General features: G+C 43.5%; 1 protein-coding gene across 4 annotated transcripts in view; it reads left to right on the top strand.

Annotated features, from left to right (window-relative positions):
- Positions 1-23,571, top strand: part of EYA3 (EYA transcriptional coactivator and phosphatase 3) — a 72,328-nt gene that overhangs the window by 35,897 nt on the left and 12,860 nt on the right. For 2 of the 4 annotated variants that reach the window (XM_009645840.2, XM_035901286.1), the window contains exons 3-9: positions 4,290-4,333; positions 7,292-7,371; positions 9,941-10,007; positions 11,203-11,345; positions 16,767-16,904; positions 21,380-21,462; positions 22,949-23,132. In XM_009645840.2, the coding sequence (XP_009644135.1) occupies positions 4,290-4,333; positions 7,292-7,371; positions 9,941-10,007; positions 11,203-11,345; positions 16,767-16,904; positions 21,380-21,462; positions 22,949-23,132 (739 nt within the window). Of the gene's footprint in view, positions 1-4,289; positions 4,334-4,613; positions 4,635-7,291; positions 7,372-9,940; positions 10,008-11,202; positions 11,346-16,766; positions 16,905-21,379; positions 21,463-22,948; positions 23,133-23,571 lie in introns of those variants that run through there. The other 2 variants (XM_035901287.1, XM_009645841.2) reach the window with 2 other exon arrangements.

Here is a 23,571-nt window from a genome sequence, read left to right as displayed (position 1 = left end):
CAGAAAGAGCCAACGCTGCCAAAAATGTGGAGAAAAAATGATGGTCATGTGTTTTGGGCTGAAGACTTTTTCTTAATTGAAACTTGCAAAGAGTTTGCAATAATATTCTGTGTTCCTGACTTGTTTGCAGTCCTCTGTTCACAACAGCATTGCCGCAGTATTAAATGGCTTTGGCAGCGTTTGCTCCGCCTTGCTTGTTGGCTGGCTGTGAGTGTGAGGCTTTCCCTGCTTCTGCGCAGGCTTGGGAATTAGTCTGTGAATAGCGGCCTGAGAGTTGGACTCAGTCGCGGAGCAATTGTTACCGTGATGTCAGGAGGAAAACTTTGTTTCTGCTCTGATTCTGACTCTGTAAATACAACTGAACTCCAACCCTTGTAGATCTGAGTCAGAAACAGTTTTCCAGCACAAAGAATAATTTGGATTTTCAGTTACAGAAATTTGGGAGTAGGGATCAGCTAGAATGTGTCACTTGACTTTTTTTTTTGACTTTTTTTTTAGTATTTTTTTTTAATCAACATAAGCCCCAAACTGGTAGTGAAATAAAAAGATGGAGGTAGGAGCAAAGATGTACCTCATGAGATGTGTTGTTCCTTGTAGTGCAGCAGAACAGATTAGTGAGGTAATGCCTGAAATGGCTAAAGCTGAAACTTGAGTCGCTGAGTTAGACCCCATCTTTTTCCTTGTTTTAATTTCTTTTTTTTTTCTTATTTTTAAAAAGAGTGAATTCACTTCATGAAAAATCTTCAGACTGTGATCCTGTCACTTGAGAAGGGACAAAAAACTTCTCAGCATTTCTTCAGAGGTTTTCAGAGGGGAGTGTTTGTTGAAGGAGGCACGTGAAGAAGTTTCTGAGGCTTGTGCGGGAGAGGATGAATAGGTTTTGGACTTGGAGGGCGATCATGCAGGGCTCAGCTGGAAGTATAGCACATCATGGCAGCACCCTCTTCTTCTGCCCCGAACATCATCCTTAAGTCATTGCTAGCAGCTGCTCTTCCTGCATAAAATATGTTTTATGACATGTGGCAGGAGAGAGAGAAAATGCTTTCCAAGCCCACAAAAGACTTATGTTTAAAACTGTTCCCTCCCACTTAAGTTTGTAGCGTAAACTGCAGTGATTAGTGATGGGTAGAAAATTGGGTGTTGTGGTTTAACCCAGCCCAACACCACCCAGCTGCTCGTTTGCTCCCCCCACCCAGTGGGATGGGGGAGAGAACTGGGGGGAAAGAAGTAAAATTTGTGGGTTGAGATGAAGACAGTTTAATAGGACAGAAAAAGAAGGAATAATAATAATAATAATAATGGTAAAAGAATATACAGAACAAGTGATGCACAATGCAATTGCTCACCACCCACTGACCAATGCCCAGCCGGTCCCCAAGCAGTGATCCCTGCTCCCCAGCCAAGGTCCCCCAGTTTCTATATTGGGCATGATGCTATATGGTCTGGAATAGCCCTCAGGCCAGTTGGGGATCCACTGTCCTGGCTGTGCCCCCTCCCACTTCTCGCTGGCGGGGCCTGAGAAGCTGAAAAGTCCTTGACCAGTGTGAGCAGTATTCAGCAACAACTAAACCATCAGTGTGTTATCAACATTTTTCTCATCCTAAATCCAAAGCAGCACTATGCCAGCTACTAGAAAGAAAATTTTTATCCCAGCCAAAACCAGGACATGGGGTGTGCATTCCACTGAAGATTCAAGATTGTGTAAATGTTACTGCTTAGCATTAAGACTCCAGTTGAGGCAGTGACATGATAGACTGAAATTCAGAATTGCTGTTTTCCTTGATGGACACTGCACGCTCTCACTGTCTGTGCCATGTTCCAGAGCCATTCAAAGAGAGTGTGAAACCCTTTCCAGATATTTATTGATTTTTTTTAAAATTAAATTAACTATTAACTTAAAGGAAAACTCATTAAAATATTGCTCTTTGTACAACACCAAGGGCATGTTTCTGGCAGAGGGGGAAGATCTCCCATCAGAGGAGGACAAGGCACGATGGCCTTGCGGTGTAGATACTCACCAACATAGACATTCCCATCCAGGGACCAAAGTTGACAGAGCAGCAGAGCAATGGTTTGAGCTCAAGTCCTGACTACCGAGAGGTGTTTTAGGAACAGCTGTGCCATTCTGGTTGTGATGAAAGCATCAATAAAACTGATGTCTTCTTGCAAAAACTCATTTCGTTTTTTGGGGGGGTTAGGGGTTTTTGGGGGGTTTTTTTGGTTTGGGTTTTTTTTTTTTTGGTAGCTGAGCTGATTTCTCTGCCCACCTCCCATATTAAAAAAAAAAACAAAACAAAACAACTGAATTGAAGAGGCCAGGTCTTATCCTGACTGGAAGCAACAGCATTCCTCCTGTGAATTCTGAAATTCAAGCTGCCAATTCTAAGTTGATTTTTATTTTTATCCTCAATGTAATTTTGGTCTGAAGTGGTTTGCTGCTACTTTTTCTGATGTGACTAATTTTTTCCTTTTCCTTTCCTTAAGAACGCTGTGGGCAGTTTGGCACCCTGAGCTGTTGGGTGCAGTGTTGGTGGCCGAGGTCCCCGCTTGGGAGCAGGTGGCAGGGTCCCGGGGAAGAGCTGGAGCACGTGCTGCAAGACAGTAGGGTTCTGAAGGGCATTGAGGGGCACCACGCATGGGCGCAGCCGTGCTCTGATAACTCCGTGCCTGAGGGAGCTGGGGGAACACTGCTTGCCCTTAGCGTTGTAGTTACATCGTCTTTACATGGGGAAGACCGATGCATCTCCGTCAGGCTCTGGGCCAGAGTAGCATGTACTCCAAACCAGACAGGAGAAGGGCTCTGGAGAAGTCTCTGAAGCTGTGGGGCTGAAGAACCGCAGCAGGAGTTAATGTCAATGCCAGTGCCACCAGCTCTTTGCTCCGGTTGAAGTGATGAGTGCCAGCAGATTGCCAGGCTTGGGGCTGTGTGGTATCTAAGCCATTGTCCTGCACTTTGTCATTGCCTTTGCATTTTTTCTGTGCTGGATGGGTGCTAATGAAGTTTGTAGTGTTCTGCTGTGAGATGCTGGAGGGAGTAGCTGCTGGCAAGACTAGTATAGAGATGAAAGCAGACTGAGCTCTAAAATACTGGTGGCTTCATCAGAGAGAGAAGATTGTCCATTCAGCTTTCTCCTTTCCATCCTTGCTGTTTGCTTACTCCTTTCCCCTTGTTGCTGCCTTGAGCCTTTATCCTTCTTTGTACCTCTGCCTCCCATCTCTCCCTACCCAACAGAAATTCACCTGTGGTTTATTAATTTTTTTAGATTTTTTTTTTAAAGTTTTGAGCACATTTTGACCTCTCATGCTCAAATTGCATTTTCCTGGTATTTTATTTATACTCACCTAGGAGACACAAACTTGAACAACACAGCGAGGCATTTACGCTAGTGGCTTTCCTATGTGGCAGCAATCTTTCCTTGCCTGCTGTACCCAAGGCGGGGGGCTGCAATTCCTGCAGCCTGATACCTTCCCAGACCACCTTCACACAAGACACAGGCTTGTTTGAAGCCCAGGTACTGAAGCAGCGAGTTGAGCATCTAAACATGTTCCAGAAATGTGGAAGTCTGTAAAACTTTCTGCTAGAGGTGGAAGGTGGGGGAATGAAAAGCCAGTGTCTCACAGAACATCTTACAGGCTATGAAAACTAATCCTGTTGTCCTGCCGAGGATTTCAAAGCAGTATTCGTAGCCTGCATGCAGAAAACCAAATTTGTGTTCAAGCCAGTGCTTTCTGTTGGGTAATACCCTACACAGGAACTGGATCCAGCTGGCCACCTACAAAACCAGAATAAATGTATTGTTTTTACTCAAAAATTAAAATCTGAACTCCTAATTTATTACAGAAAAAAATATTCAAGTTCCTATCTTTGTATAATATTTAAGTATGGGGGGGGAATGAAGGACCCAAGTTTATGGCAGTTGTGCTGAATCTATGCAGAATAAGATTTTCTTAAAATTTATGGCTGTTTTATTCAATTTCCATAAAATTGTCTTTATCAGACATTGTAGCTGTATATCCCATCATCTGTTACTTACTTAAAGAACATAGCAATTTTGCTAACACGTTCAGCTTTAGCACTTGTTTTCTAATTAAGAAAAAGCTTGTTTTGAGATGAAGAACCCATGGTTAAATGGGTTAGCTCTGGAGTTCAGTGCAAGGCTTTCTGTATTTAAACACTAACGCGAACTCTACAGTAACCAGCGGTGACCTGCTAGTGGAGATCTGCGTGCACAGATTCTGTCAAGGACAGCTCTCGTTAGTTGTGTCTCTGAGCATATTTGTCTTTGCAGATGAAAAAAGCAAAGATGCAGGAATCCCGAGAACAAAGCTTGAGGTACGTAATTTTGAATTTGATTTTAGTGTGGAACAGTTACTAATGTTGTTTGGTCATCATAAGCTGCCACTTTTGAAGCTTGCGTATGGTTTTATTTTTCAACAGAGGGCAAATGTAAGTTGCTTTTGTACTTGATATAATTTTGTGATTAAGTTCCCAATAAAAAAAAATTAACCGGCCCTTTGGTACTGAGCTGTTACAAATGTGGCTTTGAGGAGTCTCAATGACATCATCAAGCATTCTGTTTTTCACAGAATCTGATGAGACTGTCAGGAACTACACATAACATGCATTTATTCTGGTGAGACTCAGAATATTTTAGTATCTATGCTATGATTGTCAGTAAAACTGTGGATAACTGTTTTGAGAAATTAAACCCTCTAAAAGTGATAGCCTATTCTGTGTAAAGCTGTTGTGTTGTACTATTTTTAGCCTCAGTAGATGCTTCCTGATATATGTTGTATTTAGGAATTAATCACTATTATTACATATAGCTGGAACAGCTATGCTGGGGTTTATCCTGTTCCTGTGAGTAGTAGCAAATATGGTGCAGAAAGGTTTCTTTTTGGAGCCTCTGACATCCCAATGTGAGGGAGGAGGAAACGCTGTGTGTGCCATTCACACAGCAGTGGACATGGTACATTGAAACCCTGAATGGGGACATAAGTACATATTTCTTTTGAAAATCAAAAGGAGTACTTTAACAGGAAACAGTGAGCAGCCAGTGCATGAAATTCGCATGTCTAAAAATTAGAAATCTGAGCTAATCACTGCAAGCTGCCTTCCTAGGCAGTATGAGGTGAGGTGAACCATGTCCTGGCAGGATTTTTTCTCTCTCTGGCTACACAGGAGCTGAGGGCCATATGGGCAGGTCTGAACATGCTGGCGTGCATGGTGTTGATTGTCCTTCCGCCGGTCACCCTGCTTCACTGCAATTGTAGCTTTCCTACAGGCACCAGTGGCCTCACGATTTGAGTGTCAACATCCTTATATAGTATTTAAAAATAGAATGAGGGCGAGGGATAAAATTGCATTTCTGACCTGCTTAAATATTCTGGCTCTATTTTGATAAAACTGTATATGATTTTAAGTTTGACCCATGGAATAGTTTAAAATAATTTATTAGAGCTGTTTCTCCTCAGCAACGTGATTTTCAGCCCATGTCAGTAATCTAGCGGTGTTTGTCTTAGCTGCATTGTGGAAGCAGGGGAAAGAAGAGCTGTACCCAGTGAGGGTGGTCTCTTGGAAGCATTAAGCATCCGTAAGAGTCTTAGCACTTTTATGAGTACAGCGTGCTCTGCTGGTCTGCAGGATGCACTCAGTGGTGCGAGTCAGAACTTTTCCCTGAGTCGATGAGAATTGAAAACTTGTAAATGATGGAGAATAAGAGCACTTGGTATGGATGTGTCCCGAGAGCCACGGGTGTGTATGTTGAGGAGCAGCGATGAGAAAGAGAGCAGAAACATGGCCTGGTATCACATGGTCAGAAATGTTATTTTATCTATTACATTTTACACAAGTGGAAGTGATCACAATGAGCAGCTCTCAACCTGCTTGCAGACTGCATGCTGTTTAACTGCTACAGATTCTGTGCCACAGAATCACAGCATTTTTTTTCCACCAAGAGTGATAGTAGAAAAATACCCTGAGTCTGCATAGAAATACGTTATTTTCATGCAAAACTCATGCTTTATTATGGAAGTCTGTTCAGCTACTAGTATTGATAAGGATTTCCAAGGATTTTGGTTATAAAGGTTTTCAGGGGAAAAAGCCAGATTATTCATTTTGATTAAGCTTCAGTCCCTCTCACCAGCCGAAGGAAGGAAAATCACTTGCCTTACAGCCAAACCCATGGCACTCACTGGCTAACTCCCCCCCCTACCCTGTGCCAGGAAAGCTGTGCCTCCTGCCCTGGGGGATGATCACCGACCCATCCTGGAGCAAGTTCCTCCATCACAGCCAGAAGGAGCAGTTCAGGGGTAGATGGAGCTACCAGGGCGCTGCTGGTTGATACCACACACTCCTCTGCTTCTCCTTCCCCCCAGCCTGCAGGAGCCAAGTAAACACCACTGTTGTGGCCCTGCTGCCACAGGTCCTGTGTCCACAGGAGGTTGCCTCGCTGCTGGGTTTGTCCCTGAAGACGAGGGTTGAAGCATCCTTGAACTGGGTGTCACTTTGTACTTAAGAAATGTTCACAGGTTACTAGATTATTTTGGATTTGTCACGCACCACTTCAGTTATGTGTCAATGTTTGCTTTCTTCATACATAGAGTAGGAGGTACAGATAATTTCTTAATGAAACTGCTTTTTCCCTTCATAATTGCCTTGTTGGCTTTAGTTTTATTATTGCTAGTTCTGCAACACAGCTTTTTGTGAAGTTTTGAGGCATCTGTGTGTTACTCTGACATTCTAGGCTGCAGTTTTACAAGGTGATGGAGCCAATGTAACTGCTTATTGCTGCTGAGAGGGGGAGTTCTGCCTGTAGTTCAGGTGTGCACCAAGCATGGTGCGTGCTGGATCCCTCCATGAGCTAAGGCTATTCAGTATCCCAGCAAAAATAACTGCTGGATGTGCTGGATGAGCAAATTAAACTCTCATGGAGAGCCTGATGGGTGCCTGAGCTGACACAGGGGAGTAGGAGGCCAGGCCCAGGCGGCAGGGAAGGAGTCTACACTTTCTGCTGCAGGCAGCAGTGCCAGGCTGCTAGATCTGCTGAGCTATAGCCTTATCCTGAGAGACCAGTTGGGGAGTCAACGTGCTGGAGGTGATGGTAGTTTAATTAGAGCTGCAAATATCTCTCTTGGAATCTCTGTGTGAAATATCAAAGAGTGCAGAGCTACTTTCTCTTAAGAGTCAGTTTGCCTTGGTTAGGAAAGTTGAACCTGGGGGTTATGATGCCCAAGGATGTTAATTTAAGAGTTCATAATGCTAATGATTTGCCTTTGTTTGTCCTGGCAGTCACGTGAGCAACGCAGAAGTCAGCGATCAGAAACCTGAATCTTCAAGCCTTGGTTCAAACCTTCCCATGTCCAGCGAGAGTAAGTATCCTCTGGAGTTCTGCTCCCACTGCCTTTCCTTCCACTGGTCTCATTACTTTGCTTCATCAGGCACAAGCTTTGTCTTCTCCTTGTGATCCTTGGCCTGTCCTCACTATCAGTTGTATAGTTAAAGTTTGCTGTGGTGCTTACAAAGCGATAATGCCTGATGGTAAGCAAATATCTCTTTCTAACAGATGTTTTTGTATCACTGCCCCCCAACTTGCTGCTGGGTTCTGCTATGTCTCACCTGCCTTAGAAGTGATTTTTCTTGAGGGAGGGGTTGAGTTGATCAATAATAACACCTGTTGTAAAAGACATTATTTTTATAAATCATTACACAGCTGTTTGCGTCTTTTGTAATAATATGCCATGCACTTAATCTTAGACTCTGAACTGTATTGAATGTCTGCAGAAAATCCTTCTGAAATAAATGGAGGGGAAACTGAGGCAGAAAATATCCCTTCTTCTGGAAAAAGAGGACTGGAGGTTGTTACAAAAGTAGGATTCCTGTGTAGAATACCTTTGGCTGCCCATATAAGTGTGAATCAGCTCAACTTGATTGAAAATATTTCATTGCTAACTGATTGCATCTTTAGTATTTTAATCTGTGTGCTGTGATGTTGTAGCTGCAGGTGTTTCCAGAAGTTTTAGCCTGCAAAATCTGCTGCCTAATTGGATGAGTCATTTACAAATTCCAGAAGTTGCATGCAGTAATATTGGGGGGTTTTATTCTTTTTTACACCATTACTGAATTCTTTATATGCTATTTTAAAAATAAGAATTCTAGAAATACTACTGTTATGTTACTATTCAGATGAGTATTGACATTCTTTTAAAAAAAAAAAAAAAAGACATTTTTGCATGAGAGATGTGAGAATATCTGACCAGTGTTCAGTGAAAGCCTTTAGATCCAAAAGCTCCCAGTTTGCATTTTCTGTTGTATCCTTGTGCTACGTGAGCTTCACACCATGAATCAAGGCAAACGCTGAGGACTAGAGGGAGGCGATTCACAGAGCATTCAGAAGGTTCAGAGCGTGTGGCTGATGGTTTGTATTACTCAGCCGCTTATGCTCAGATTACATTAAGAGGAGATTATTTAGGTAGGAGAATGCAAATATTACAGTTAGGGTTGCCTGTGCAAACTAACTTGCCCCCCTTAGTTAGAGTTAACGACGTGATGGTACAAGAGCAATACTGCTGTAGGACTGTTCCAGATGGGGAAAGCCCTAATTGTTGGAGCACTGGCATGTGGAGCAAATCCCAAGGCAAAGTATGCTGCCATCCGTGACCGTATTTCTTTCTGAAGGCTGTTGAGTCTCACTACAGAAGGGAGAGGGAAAGTGCAGTCTCTTGTCATGTTAGTGATGGAGGATCCAGGCCCCTGGACCCGTACAAGAGATACGCAGCCTGGATCCCCTCCTAGGCAGGGCTGGAACCTGGGTGTTTTGCCTACTTACAAACTGGCTTCAGATGAATAAGCTGGATCCACAGCAGCACAGCTGTGTTTGCTAAGAATTTGGGTATGGTGCTTGTAGATCCGAACTGATAAACCCATGTGCTGTGCAGATTTGCAGTCACAAAAGTCATGTAGCTTGGTGATCACTGCAGCATACTGCTCTGCCAGGGAGTGCCTGTGCCAGAGAGGCTGTACCATGCCAAATTCTGTGCAAGGGGTCCTCACGCCCTTGCTTTCCTAGTTTGATGGACAGCTGAGTATTTATCAGGTCAGCTCATCTGAATCTGGTGGTGGATTTAATGGCTCTTGGGTTAAGACATGCCAGCTCAAGCCCCCTTCTCCACCCTGACCCAGAATGCTGCAATTAATAACCGTCATCATGTATGGGGTATACTAGAGCCATAGGCAGTGCCGAGTGAAAAGATTTTGAAGGTTTCCTCCTTGAATTTGCTAGCTTGCATGACTCTTACCAGTTTTAGAGTGCAATTGCTGTGGATTTATTCAAGCAGAAAAATGAAAACACCCTGTTAAATGTAACTGCCAAATTTCTTTAGAAGTCATGTGAATTTGGACTCAGCCTTGTGCTTGGTGTGTGGGATGAAGTCTGTTGAGCTAGGAGCCGCTCCTTCTTAAAGGAAAGACAGATAACTGGAGCTGTGCTCCACGTGGAGTATGTAGAAAAGGGAAGGGGAAGAGGAAAGCTTGGCAAAACAAGCATCTGCTTTGGTCTCTGCTCCACAACAGAGAAAGGAAATGTTAAGCTTGGTGCAGATGAAGACCCTTTGGCGTATGCAAGGTTTTGGGCAGGACTGAAATAAAAGTTTTATCATGACAATTGCAAAAGATGGCGGTACCAGCTGATAAAGAGAAAGAGCACTGTTACAAAGGGAGAAGTAGCATTGACTGAATCATCTACCTGCTGTGAACTGGCAAGAAGAACATTTTTGTGCTGTTTTAGCAGTGCATGTTGTGAGAATTTGCTTTGAAACAGATAAAAAACCTTTGTAAATCCTGTGTCTTGGTTAAAATGTACTGTGCACACTGATATTTAGTTGTCATTATTTGTTGGGTTTTGAAATTGCCTGTGTAATTAATACAAACTTTTTTTTCCAGTTATGACATGCACTGATTATATTCCAAGGTCATCAAATGATTATACCTCGCAAATGTATTCTGCAAAGTAAGTCGAACAATTGTTACTAAATTCTGTAACTCTTGCTTCCTTCTGAAGTTATCTTTTTGCATCTTTATACGTTTCTGTAATGCTGTAACTCATACTGTAATATCTTCTGGCAACAGATACTCATTGCTGCGGACACTGAAGCTGATAGAAGTCACCCTTTGGCTTCAGTGGCTGTTGTCTTATGATCACAAAGATAAATGAGCCACTTCAAGTAATTAACAACACAATATTCTTGTTGAATATTGCCCATAATATTTGAGGAATAAATAAACTGGACACTGGAATGGGTTACCCAGAGAGGTAGTAGAGGCCCCATCCCTGGAAACATCCAAGGCCAGGTTGGACGGGGCTCTGAGCAACCTGATCTGTTTAAAGGTGTCCCTGCTCCCTGCAGGGGGGTTGGAATAGACGACCTCTAAATGTCCCTTCCAACCGAAAACATTCTATGATTCTATGACATAAATGAATGTAAGGGGAATATAGGATTTTTCTGGTCATAGAACCATAGAATCATTTAGGTTGGAAAAGACCTTTAAGATCATCCAGTCCAATCGTTACCCTAACCCTGCCATCCTACCACTAAACCATGTCCCTAAGCACCTTGTGTGCCTGGCTTTTGAATACCTCCAGGGACAGGGACTCAACCACTTCCCTGGGCAGTCCATTCCAATGCTTGACAACACTTTTGGTGAAGAAATTTTTCATCATTTACCATGTTTGGGGATCTTCGTTTTTCCCATTGCAGCATAGTAGGCCTTAATCCCCCATGCTTGCTTTTGTGCAGTCCCTTTGTTTGTTCCAGTAGTTTTGACATGTACCACTGTATTGTATTAGCTTTAGGATTTGGTGTTGTGAGGCATGATAAGTGAAACTAATTGCTCGTGCCTGTTGGAATGGGGAGTTTGTTCTTCACCTTACACCCTGCCATCCCAGTCCTGGAATAAGCACTGGTGCTCTGGCATCATGAAGGAGACAGTTTCCCGTGGTGTCCCTGCAAGAAACAGGCAGGATATATAAAACCAGGAGCCTGTTGTATTGGGAAACACAAGCGGGCATTACACTAAGAGCATGTGTCATTGTTTATTGTTTCTTCTTCCTAAAGCAATTTTTTTAATGTGTCTTCTGGTTTGGAGGCTGAAAGATGCATAATGTAAATAGTTCTTTTTTACTTTTGTTCTTCCTTTTTAATAAGACCATATGCACATATCCTTTCTGTACCCGTATCGGAAACAATGAGCCCTTACCCTGGTCAGACTCAGTACCAAGCACTACAGCAGTCTCAGCCCTACACCATCTACTCCCAGACCACCCAAACCTATGGACTACCTCCTTTCGGTAAGAAGTAACTTTTCAAAGACTTCTCAGTACCTGCAATTATTTTTTTACGTCTCATTAAAAAGCATTGTTAAGCTTAACCAGGTGTGTGGGAGAGAAGCGTTTGTAGGAGAGCACATGCCTAACTTAAATTGTAGATCCCTATCTACAGTACTGATGGGACTTAATATTATAAAATATGTCTTAAAATAAAATCTTACAAAGCTGTTTTCCTGGCCATTAATTTGGATGTCTTGCCAGATGGTTCTTAGTTTGGGATCATAATTTTCTCCAGTTGTGGTATAGCTGTGTTTGTGCAGCTTCCTTGGCAGTGAGATCACACAAGACCCCTTACTGCAGCATCTCTGCTGAAGGTATTTTTCCTTTCCTTTTTGCTGACCAGGATTAAGACTTTTTTGTTATTTAATCTTTCAACAAATGTAGATTTCATGCTAAAATGTCTCTAGGCAAGTAAGTTTGCTTAAGTTGCTCTAACACTTGAGACCTCCATTAGCCATTCCAGTTTTCACAAATGATTGAAGGATGAGAGTCCTGTTGTAACTGAGCAGCTAAAGCTCGATGACAGGGTCCGAGCTATTCACCCTGTGCTTCCTCTGTAGTGCATGGAGGGAGAGATACACCTCTGGGTGTTGGGCTGATTTGGAAGATAATGGCCATCTTTCTCCATGATGTATAAAGGGAATTGAGGATGAGTAGAGCAGACAGAAACATCCAACTTCTGGGTGGGTCACCTAGTGAAAGGAGCTGCCTGGTCTTTCCTCGTACTCTCTGTATTAAGTGTCAGGCACTGGGGAAAAAACCACACGATTGACTATCCCCCGCATGTATGAAATTTTATGACTGATTATTAAAAATTAACATTTTCACTTTTCATTTTTGATGTCGCCCTGCTTGGTTTCATGTGTAAATACTGCATACTGTTGCCAGCTCTGCAAAGTGTAACGCGGCGGGGACTGTTTAGCCCCTTAGCACCTAGCTGTGCTGAGAGGGGAGAGCATCGCCCTCCCGTGCGGGAGCCAGGGGAGCACCGTGTGTGCCGTCGGTGAGCTGCACAAGCTGCGAGGTGACCGTGAAGCGGCTGTCCAGGGGCTTTTGGTCAAGCTGCATAGTGAAATGAACAGATTTACTTCTTGCAGATTTATCTGTAATGCCAAAATCTTCGTATCCTGAAGTGTAAAAGGATGAATTTTCCTTAGCTGAAGAACTAGATGTCTTTGAACAAAAAGAGCAACATTTATGGCTTTTGTTAGCTGCTGGCAGAGCAAGGACTTTTGTTTAAATTACAAAACAATTGATTGGTCATGGTATTTTTGAAAGATGGTGTAGAAAAGGTGATACAACTACACTCAGTTTTACTAGACATAAGTTACATTATGATTTCCATTTAAAGCAATATGGCACACATTGTTATCTTTATGAGAAAGGTCAATACATAAAGTGAATCTACATACCCTTTCTTTTTTTTTTTCTACAGACCTTTCTTTTTTTTATCTACAGACCTTTCTTTTTTTCATATATATACACCAGGGCTTCATGAAAAGTAGTTTTCTTGTGGTTGATGCTTCCTTAGGAAGAAAATTACGGATTTGTAGTAACTGGGACGCAAGGCCTTGATCAAACAGTATCTCCCATATCTCATTTTCCCTGTATTAATGCCGAGCTACACTGTTCTGACTGATTGCTTGAATACCGTAAAGTGGGAGCTTTGCAGGGTGTAAGTGTTGGGCTGTTTTATTAGCAGCTCAGGGCTGTTTGTTAGGTGCTGAGGGCTCTTCAGGAGAATAGGGTCCTTTGGGTGGATGGTGGTATTTGCTGCTTCTGCATTTCTAGCTAAGCCCCGGCCAGCGAGGTTCAAGTGTGACTGCTGTTTCAGAGGTTTTTAAAAACAACCAGCCCTCCCTACCACCTGGCATGACGGCGGTCTTGGGATTTCTGGTTGGCTCTGTGTTACGTGTCCTGAGGAGCCAAAGGTCTCTGCCTGTTGTGTTTTCTGAGCTCCCTTCGCCCCTCCAGGAGAGTTTCTCCCAAGAAAGCTGAACGAGTGCGGAGAAGGTTGATGCTGTGTCCATGCCCAAGTCTTCAGTAGCCAGTGCAGTTTGTCTGCTGTCTTTCTAAATACTCTTCTCCTTGTCTTTCTGTCCAGTTGTAGTGTTGGGTGTTGCCACCATGGTCTGTTACCTACAAACTGTGCCCGACCCCATGGTTGCTGGAACACACTTCTCTTCCCTGGGTGCCTGCACTTGGTTTCAGTGCCTTGTTGCACTGGTCTTTGCTATATCTGAACAGTGGCTGGTGGTTTTTTTATTTCATTTATTTGATGTTTATTGATAGTTTGTTGGGAACGGTGCACTGAGGCTGCTTTGTACGTTATTAGGTATTTACCTGTGTCACCATGCCTTGTTTTAAAGGCAAATATGTGTCAATATGTGTAATGCTCCCTTGAAGTGCTAGGCCAAGATGCTTAAAAAGGTGGTTTAGACTAATCTCTAAATTTTTTAGGGGGAGGGAGGATGTAGGGGTTTCTGTTACTGTTTTGTGTGTGATGTTCTGTGGTAGTGGTGGTGGTGGCTGTATTTGGAGGGAAGGGTGAGGTTTTTCTAATTCAAAGGCTCTGGAATTTGGGGGTACCTAGCTGCTTCAGTGTTATACTCTGAATGTAACCATAGAAATTCTTCTGAAGACCTAGGAAAGAGTTCAGCAATTTCTGTTGACTTCATAGGAACTTTTGTCTGTTAAACATCTTCTGAAATGTGATCAGTTACTGAAATGTCTTGGTATGGGTTTTGAGGGCTATTATTAAATACCTGATATTTTAGTCTGAATTTAAGTGTTAGGAAGATGTTAGAAGTCATATTTCCAGTAATGGAAATCATACTGGAGTGGTACCTGCTCGATCCTGTTGACCTTGCATGGTGTGATGGGCAGGTGAAGGGTAGAGGACTGAGCACGCTCAGTGCAGAGGAAATTCTGCAAATCGTTTCTGCTCACAAAATCTCCATTGAGCAGGTGAGGACTTGGCCAGCCTGGTCAGATGTTCTACCAGCACCAAAGGGCCTGATCCAGAGGTTTGCATGACTTCCTACTGTATATTTGTTTCTATGCCAAAAAGAAGGCATCATGGATTATCTAACTGGAAGAAAGCAGATGTATTTTAAGAATGAAATTCAAGCAAGCTGACAAACACAAGCATGGTGTTGAGATCACTCAGGTTAGGGTGCTGCTTTCAGAGAAAAGATGACCTATGCTCTTGCCAGTTTGCATCTCTCCTTGCGCTGTAATACTTCTGTGACAGTGTTTAGGGCATTGTTCTACATGAGATGCACTTGTGGTCTGGAGAGATTTTATTAAAGAAGCATTAAAATAAGTGACTTACAGGCTGCATATGTGTGGCTGTAAGTTGGTGTTAGAAACACTGTGGATGTGATGGTTTACATTAACTCAAGAAAAAACTACCAGTGGTGGACTGTCCTCTGTGGGGCCTTTTCACATATGTAGATGCGCACTGTGACGTTCCTCTGCCCCAGCTGCAGTGCTGGGGTGGATGCAGAGGGGTCTCATTCCCCCTCGTCTGGCTTCCCGTCTGTCATCCTTGAGGGTGGGCTAGCTTATAAATGCTGCCTTGCAGAAGGAGAGGGAAGGACATGTGCCACCAGGCCAAGAGTGTGCCTTGCTGTATGGAAAGTAGAACATGTCTATACTGGGAGATGACACAGTCATGGAAAGCAGGGGCTGAAGGATGCCTTAGCGCACGACCTGAGTCGGCTCCTGCACTTGCATCCCACCAACCCTGCCAACACCTCTGACGTGTGTCTGACCTGGTGTTACTCTCCTCATGTGACAATTACCCTACAGCATTCAGAGTTGGCTTCTGTTTTACTATCATGGTTAGTAGGCACTTCTGTGCGTCCTGTGACCAACCGTCTTGTTATGTGGCTGTCTGCTCCATGTCCATCTATCTTGCACTGTAAGGAACTGTTGGTTACTCTCCCCTCTCAAAGCTACTCACCTATTTGAAGATTGTGGCGCTCCCTTTCCAGACTAAACAAATACAGATACTCCCACTCTCCTTAGAGGGTCTGTTTCCCATATGTTTTATTCTGGAGTTTCTGCAATGTATCTACAATCTTTCTTAAACCAGTCTTTCCCTTTTGTTTACTAATTACCATGGTTCTCGAGGTTTGAAACAGTAATGAAGACGCAACCCGAGAGTTGAAGAATCAAAACCCTGGTGTGGCTGTACAGATAGGTGAATGACTTAATTTGACTCACAGGTGACAGTTTGAGATCAGGTATGTAAATAAATCAAAGAGCTGTTGCAGAACTCAATTCTGACAAAGCTGCAGCATGGAGCGAGCTCTTGGAGTCGCTGCTCTTGTCCATCTGTAGAGTCTCCTGTGTCTTCTGGGTAAGAGATTTGGAGCTTACAGCCCATGGCTCGTCCTGCTGGAGCAAGTGAAAGGCTGCAGGTGGCTTTCACAGCCTTGGTACTGGTTTTGGGAGGCTTAAGAAGGAGGGTGGTCTTTCTGCTGGCCCTGAACTTTGTGTCTAGCTCCAAACATCCTTTGTTCCTCTGCTTTGCACACTCCTGCTTGTTTTTAAGTACATCTCAACTGATTCATGCTTTCTAACCAGGGCCAGGGAGAAATGCCTTTGACTTTGGCTGTAGGTCTGGAAACACTTAAACAAAAGCCTGAAGAGCCCTGAAGCACCAGGCCTGAGCTGAGCTACTTCAGTCGGATGCTGTTTTCACCACTGTCAGTGCAGTGGACTAGACACTGTGGCACCTGAGCTGGAACCACACTGTTTATGCGTGCCTTGCACAGATGAATTGCAGTCATTTCACTGTCTCTTCGCTTTGCCCAATGTTATTACAAATGCTTTCCAGGATGGCAGGAAATCTAGAAGAAACATTTAGACTTTTTTTTTTAAGCTCTATGTTAGCTGTTGTCAAGGTTATGAAAATTACTGACTTGTGGCTTGTTTTAAAATGTTCAACCTAAAGCCCAGTGAAGTAGTGGAAGCATTGACCTTGACCTTAATATAAACCAACCTGAGCCTCGCTATGTAATAGCTGAGGTCATTTGCCGTGCTGTACACCTCAGCCCAAACCTCAGAGGGATTAGCAGTTCCTTTGTACTGATGTGGCAGTGAATCCTACTGTGACATGAACAAATTTTTAGTTGAAAGCTTTGGAAATTGGTCTTCTTGGTGCTTTTAATTTTCTCTTTTTCAGCCAGTTTTGTCAGCAGCTCTAATCCATGCACAGCCTGACAGTCAGCACTTACTATTGCAGAAATTAAACATTTTCCATGTGTGATTTGTTACTTGCTCTTGTGACAAGCAAAATCTTAACCTGAGGTAGCAGCATGCTGTTTGGTCCCAGCATATTTGTTTGTAACTGGTCCAATTTATCTGATTCAGGTGCACTGTGGCCAGGTATGAAACCTGAAAGTGGTTTAATTCAGACTCCATCTACAAGTCAGCACAGTGTTCTCACCTGCACTACAGGGTTAACCACAAGCCAGCCCAGCCCAGCACATTATTCTTATTCCATTGAAGGTAACTTGGCATGGTTTTTATCTGCATCTCTCTCCACCTAATTGAGTCCAAATACACAAATAGAGAGGCTTGCACGTTTGTTCTTGGTTTGTGCATGCTTCTTTATGCTTTGTCTCTCTTTTCTTTGTGCCTGTGTATGTGTTTGGTTTTGTATTTGCTGCCATCCTCTGTGTGCACCAGGCTGGCTTGTTGGTGCCATGCTGATGGACTTAACAGGGTGAAGAGCAAAGGGGAAGGGGAGAGGAGTCTAAATGTTGTGTTCTTGCATGCCTTTCCTGGGAATGCTCTTGCAGCTCACACTTTTTGTTGGTGGTCTTCAGCTTGATGTCAGGAAATACGCTGAGTGACATTGGATTTTTTTTTTTAATTACTTCTGGAGGTGGATGGCTCTTACATGTTACACACACCCACACCCCGCAGCTTGGTAGATGGGCTACAAAGTGAGTATCTCGGTATAGAACTAGCCTTCAAATATTCCAGCTGCTGGAAGTGCCACATCTAAGAAGCCAGGTGCTGAATTTCACCAGCTTCCAAAGCAATTTTTGTAAATGTACCAGTTAGCTGAATAATGGGATATTTGTTTATGGCAAATATGTGCAAATTGATACTTTTTTGCTAGGCAGGATTTTTGCCATTTATGTTTGGGTGATGAATTGTGAAAATTTGTCTCTTTCTCTGTAGTTTTTTAAAAGCATTTCAGGAATTCCTAATTATTTCTTGCGTGACATTTACATAGAATAATTCAGGGACTTCAGAAGATCTTTAGTTCAGCCTCCAGCTCAAAGAAGAGTTGACAGTGAGTTCAGAACTAGGTTGCTCAGGGCTTTATGTAAGCTGGGTCTCAAGAACCTCTGAGGATGAAGATTTTGCCAGTTCCAGTGCCTGACTGTCATCACAGTGAAATTTCTTTTCCTTTGTCAACTCAGAGCATCCCCTCTTTCACATTGTGACCGTTCCTCTCCTCCTGCTGTGCACCTGCAAAAAGAGCCTGGCTCTGTCTTCTCGATAACCTCTGTGCAGGTTCCAGCATGCTGCTGTCGGGTCCCCCGAAGCCATGCCTGCTCCAGGCCAGGCAGTCCCGCTCCCCCAGCAGCCCCTCGCAGGGGACGTGCCCCAGCTGCCCGGCTGTTTTGGTAGCTCTTTGCCAGGCCCGCTGAATTTTATCAACATGTTTCTTGTGCTGAATGCTGTATCCAGATGTGGCCTCATGAGTGCCAGGTAAAGGGGAATAACTCTTAAAATTAGCAGTAAGTGGGGTTTAGCATATCTTTCACTGGTAGGAAGGCCATGTGGTGTGTCATGGTCCTTGCTCACCTTTTGTCGTTGTGACAGTAAATGGCCCAGAGTAATGTTTATCCTTAATTTACTTCTCATGTTCATAGCATGAGCAATACAACACTGGAAATACTACCTTCCTTCAAACATAACTCTCCTCCAGGTACTCCCACCGGCAGAATGAACTATAATGTTTTATAGCACCAGCTTTATTTGCCAAGAGTCAGAAATGGTTCTGTATAATGTGATCCTTGGCAGGCTTGCCAGGGATGTACCACGGCCAGCGCGTGAATCCCTGGGGATTAGTGAGGTGACAGAGCCACTGTCAGGCCTCGCTCTGCAGAAGGATTTTAAAACATTCGATCCGCGCTGCTGTGAGAATGTGTGATTTGAGGAGAGTTTCCCTTCGGGCTGCTCATTGAACATGTGAAGAAGTCACTAGAGTTGCGTAAGCGCTTTCACTTTTCTGAAAAATCTTTTTGCAAACTGGCAGGAAACTCTTCCTTTTTTTGCATTTGCTACGTTTCCTTTTCCTCAAATTAGCAAGCAGCCCACGGCGGGGTCAGCTTTGGCTGGTGCAAGGGAGGCGGTGGAGCAGGAGCTGGAAGGATGGACAAAGTGTTTAGTAATCTCTTGAAAATCTGTCTTTTCTCTCCAGTGAACACAGTAGGGTGACACACAGTTGTACGATGCTGCTGTCCCACTGGAGGTGTATCACAGTGCATGGATATGGTTTGGTCTGCAGATGCTGGACTGAAGTAATGTGGTGCTTGAACCCTGATAAAAGGTCAGGTGCACCTAGTGACTGAGGAATTTGCTTTTTTTACTCACCTGGGCTGTGGCCACAGTGGTGTGCTGCAGGGGTGCTTGGAAGCACTGGGGGCAAAGTGGGAGGAATGGCTGCTTCTGGCCTCTCCTCTTCCTTCCCTGCGAGAGCAAAGTGAGCCAAGTGAGACATAAAATGCATTAATTGCCATTCCCCTTCCCAGCACATGAAGCAGGTTGAAACATCTTTGAAAATGACTGAAGCAAAACCGAATGGGATGAATAAGGCAGGGGAGGTAGCGTTATAAGGTCTGAGGATGAGGTCTGGAAGTGGGGGAGAAAGAGAGGAGAAAAGGAGTCACGGCAGCTTCAAGATCATACTTGCATTTGCTGGTATTTTAAACCTGAGACCATGAAATGGTGCCTTTTGGTACATCTGTGCCAAACACTTTTGCGTGGTTTTGGCCCATTCCCAGGTAAAAGGAACGGTGCAGAAAGAATTGGTTAATCTGTGTAGTGGGAGCTGTTTGTCAAGATCTGATGTGTAACACTGTATACATAAAGGGTAATTAAAAGATAGATGTTGGAAGGAGACCAGAGTTAAGATAAACAGTGAAGTTTGTATGAGAAAATCTGTTTTTACCAGAATCCCGGCACTTGGAATCTTTTTTCTGTGATTTCTTAACTTCTGTTATCTATCTCAGTGGAGAAGCAGGCTCTTCAGAGCACTACAGATGGGAATTGCTTTCTGTTTGCTCTCTGTGCTAACCTTGAGAGAGGTGGTAGAATAATCTGTCTTCTAGGTAGTTCATCTCCTCCGGCTTCATGGCAGGTTTGTTCTGTGTTAGCGAGGATCTTTTCTGGAGAGCTGCTCTTTGCAGTGCCCTAGGAAGTGGCATTTTCTTAAGGTAAAAACAACCTTGATCATTTCCATAACATGTTTAGCTGGAAGGAGTTTTATTTGGAAACCAACCTCTGTTCTCCAGCAGTTGCCTATGAGGAGGGTCTGTGACAGGTACCCTGCTCTCACAGCCCTGCTTCTCGTAGCTGCGTAGCTACTGTAGGTACTATCTATGAGGGGATTCCTAGGGGCTAATTACTTACTTCCGTTTCTGCTTCCGCAGAGATGCCACCCTTCACATTTCTCACCTCTTGTAAATACTGTGTGTTTCTGCACCTCTTGTAAGATACATTTCTTTTGTTTTTCATCTTTTTTGAGGCATATTTTGGATCCATTCCTCTTTCCAGGACCTGTTTACCAGGTAGTATCTGTGCTTGCCGTAACACAACGTACATTGATTAAGAGTTCATGGTGGGGTCTGTTTCCCTGGGGCAGGAAGACTGAAGCCTTTAGAAGCTTGGGTTCTTCAGTCTTGGGGTGAATTCTGCCTGGGTGTTATTTGCAGAAAATGAGGGCTTTTCTCAGAGTGATGGTAAAGTAGGTGATACTGTGGATTTCTGCAAGTTTTTTCATAAGCATCTAAAAGTGATTTTTCGTTTTATTTGTGTGCAGAGAAAGAAGGTTTAGCAAAAGAAAATATTTCTTGGTGGCACCTGGTTTGGTACATCCTGATTTTGTTCATGCTGATTCATTATTTGTTTTCACTCATCCTTAAGGGTCCCAAACCCCCCTGTGTGGAGTAATGTTTAATGGAACAGCCCTGTGGCTGTACAAGCACAAAATCTGCCAAATGACTGGTGTTCCCAGGAGGTGCTCTAGCAGCCTCATCTGTATTTTGGGAGAACTGAATGCAGTGACGTGAAGGCTATGAAACATCTTAAAATTCATACTAACAACTCCATGTCTCTAATAATTTGTCCTACAAGCTGTTGGCAAATTATTTCAGAAAGTCTCATCCAAAAACCAGTTGTAGTCTCACAGGGATACGGGGAGATATGTTCGCTTTCTCCAGTAGCAGGCACCCTTTTTATGCTATTTGAAATATTTTTACTATTTCCTTAATTTTTTGATCTAATTAGACTAAATATGCTGAGTCCAGTGCAGAGAGACTTTTTTTCATCAGAACTGATTTAAACACATTCGTATCCATCTTACTGATTTATTGTGATTAATTTTCAGCTGCTGATAATTGAATATCAGAATGTGATTTTTGTCATGCCAAAATGTTTAGTAAAGATGTGGAACCATTTAAATTATACTCCAGTTCCTTAGCAGGCACAGAGGGAAAAGGTTTCTGAAACATTTGAAAGTACTCTTTTTAAAGATATGCTAGCTCTCCTTCCCTGTAAGCCCAGTTGAAATGTCACTGGTTTAAAAACACACCCAAGTCTTTTTTGGCTGTTACAAGCAGAGTGCTGCTGGAAACATAAATGCTTGCGCACAAGCCTAGTAAGTACTTATTTCACAGCTTGGATTGGTCTTGTCTCTTGTGCTTTTCTGGAAATATGTAATGCAGTAATCCTTGATTTTACAGCATCAACTACCGATGCCAGTCCAGTCTCTACATCCTCAACTGTTGTCAATATTTCCACGTCAACAGTAGCCAGCATCTCACAGGTAAAACTTCTTCCTTGTTATACTTATGTGCAGCATCTCCTTCACCTTTGTTTAACACGTTACTCAAAACTCAAAGGCAGGCCAAATATTTGCATCTCTTCAAACAGAATACAATGGGTACTGGAGTTCTAGGGTGCAGCGTGTAAATCCAAGTCAGCTAAATTACTCTTGCTGTCTCATTGACCATGATGGTTTTCCCTTTGGCCTTCGTGGCAAACTCACTTCATCTGTTCAAAGGTGTTTCCTTCTCTGCAGATCGTGTGGTGAATGTTAAATAGGGTTCTGAGATCTCTGCCAGAGAGACAACGGAGAAGGAACAGTAGAACTATTTTGAGAACCAAACCTACAGGGAGAATTATAGGTGGATGTTTTCTGAATGCCTTTGTTCTCTGTCAGCAAGAAAAGGAAAATAGCTTGTACACAAACAAAACAGATAAAACCCCCCCAGTAAAGTAGGAGATGTGTTCTGATGGTGCTAGAGTAAAACAAAGTCAAAAAGCCCTGCAGCTAGCCCAGAGCCCTTCCCCCTGACCAAGCAGATAACACATAGCACTGTCAGCGGTTAGCTGCCATGCTGAATATTTACACATACAAAGGCACCCGTTGATGCCACAGCTCTGCAGAAAGAGAAGTAAGAAGTGTGGAAAATACAATGGATTCACAAAAATCCCTGTATGCTTATGCTGTTGCTTTTTAAAGTTCCTTCATTAACATAAACTTGCTTGGAGCTGTAAGGGGGGAAAAAAGATCTTCTTTCAGTAGTGCAGACCAAGGTACCTGGTTCCCAAATCCAGGTTGCTCTTTGAGGGAATGAGGAGTGCACAGTGTGCCTGAAGAGTGTGACATGACATTTGGGGTGGCTGCTTTCTTTACTGTCAGTAAGCAGAAATTAAAATCCTCAAGCACAGCTTCAGGTGCTCAGTGATCTCCTAAATGAATAAACAGTCTTCATAAATGGATACCTCTCATCACAACATGTACAATAATTGCTTGCTGAAGTCAGGACATGAGTAAAGGCTGTTTATCCTGTAGCTCCCGTGACCGAGCTTGCACCCTCAGCCAGTGCCAAGACCACTTTCTGTCGCTATCAGTACATCTGGTATCAGAAAGTAAAACGCAACATAAAACCACAAATTCCAGAACACAGACAGTGTGGACAGATGCCGTGGCATCCACTCGATCCGATCTTTCCCTGTTACTGTCACATCATTCATAATGAATTAATTTTGAAGGAGCTGGAGGCAGAGGAGTGGCCCTGTGATTGCTGGCCTCCTGTCTGCAGAACCTGCCTATGTGGGGGCCATTGCAAAGTCAGATCTCTCAACCCTTTTTTGGTCTTGCATATGCAGAAAGAAATAGCATAAAGTCAGACTGTGCTCTTGCTGGGATTTCTCTTTGACAGGCATATTCTAGCATAAAAGTAATCTTAATGTAGAAAGTTTTCTGAAAGAAGTGTCCTATCATAACCGATCCTTTCCTCTGACAGGAATATCCTACATACACGATCCTTGGCCAAAGTCAGTACCAGACGTGTTACCCGAGTTCTGGCTTTGGAGTTGTAACACCAGCAGACAGCAACACAGAGAATACTGCGCTAGCAACAGCTACGTATCCAACCGAGAAAACAAATGCCATGGTGCCTACGCGGACGGTGCAGAGACATTCCTCCGGTAACGGTTGGATCTTTAACAGGGTGGCTGCAAAATACCTGTGATAAACAGTACAGTGTGCAGATGTGGGGAAAGCTTTTTCTCTAAAAGATAATTGCAGCACCTTTTTAATTTAATTTTTAATTAAATTTTTTAATTTAAGATAATTGCAGCTGTCCTGGACAGGACGTTTGCCTTCCCTTATCAGACTGGTCTCACTGGTATGCAGAGTATGCTGGTGGGCCAGCCAAACTTACATATTGGAAGTCTTATCCTGCTGCGATTCAGCAGACACCTCCCACATGCTCTGAATACCCTAGGGAGAGGGAATTCCAGGGGTGGCTTGAAGAGTTGCCAGCAGCAGCTGCCTGGAGAGACTGTTGATTCTGTCAAGTGTCGGGGCTGGGTGTTCACCCAGGCTATGGGGTAGCTGATGATACCTAGTCTCAGTAGCTCATGC

Source organism: Egretta garzetta, unplaced genomic scaffold (genome assembly GCF_000687185.1).
Source record: "Egretta garzetta isolate BGI_Z169 unplaced genomic scaffold, ASM68718v1 scaffold368, whole genome shotgun sequence".
Classification (NCBI taxonomy): domain Eukaryota; kingdom Metazoa; phylum Chordata; class Aves; order Pelecaniformes; family Ardeidae; genus Egretta; species Egretta garzetta.
Note: the sequence above shows the minus strand (reverse complement) of the source record. Positions and strands in the feature narration are given on the sequence as shown.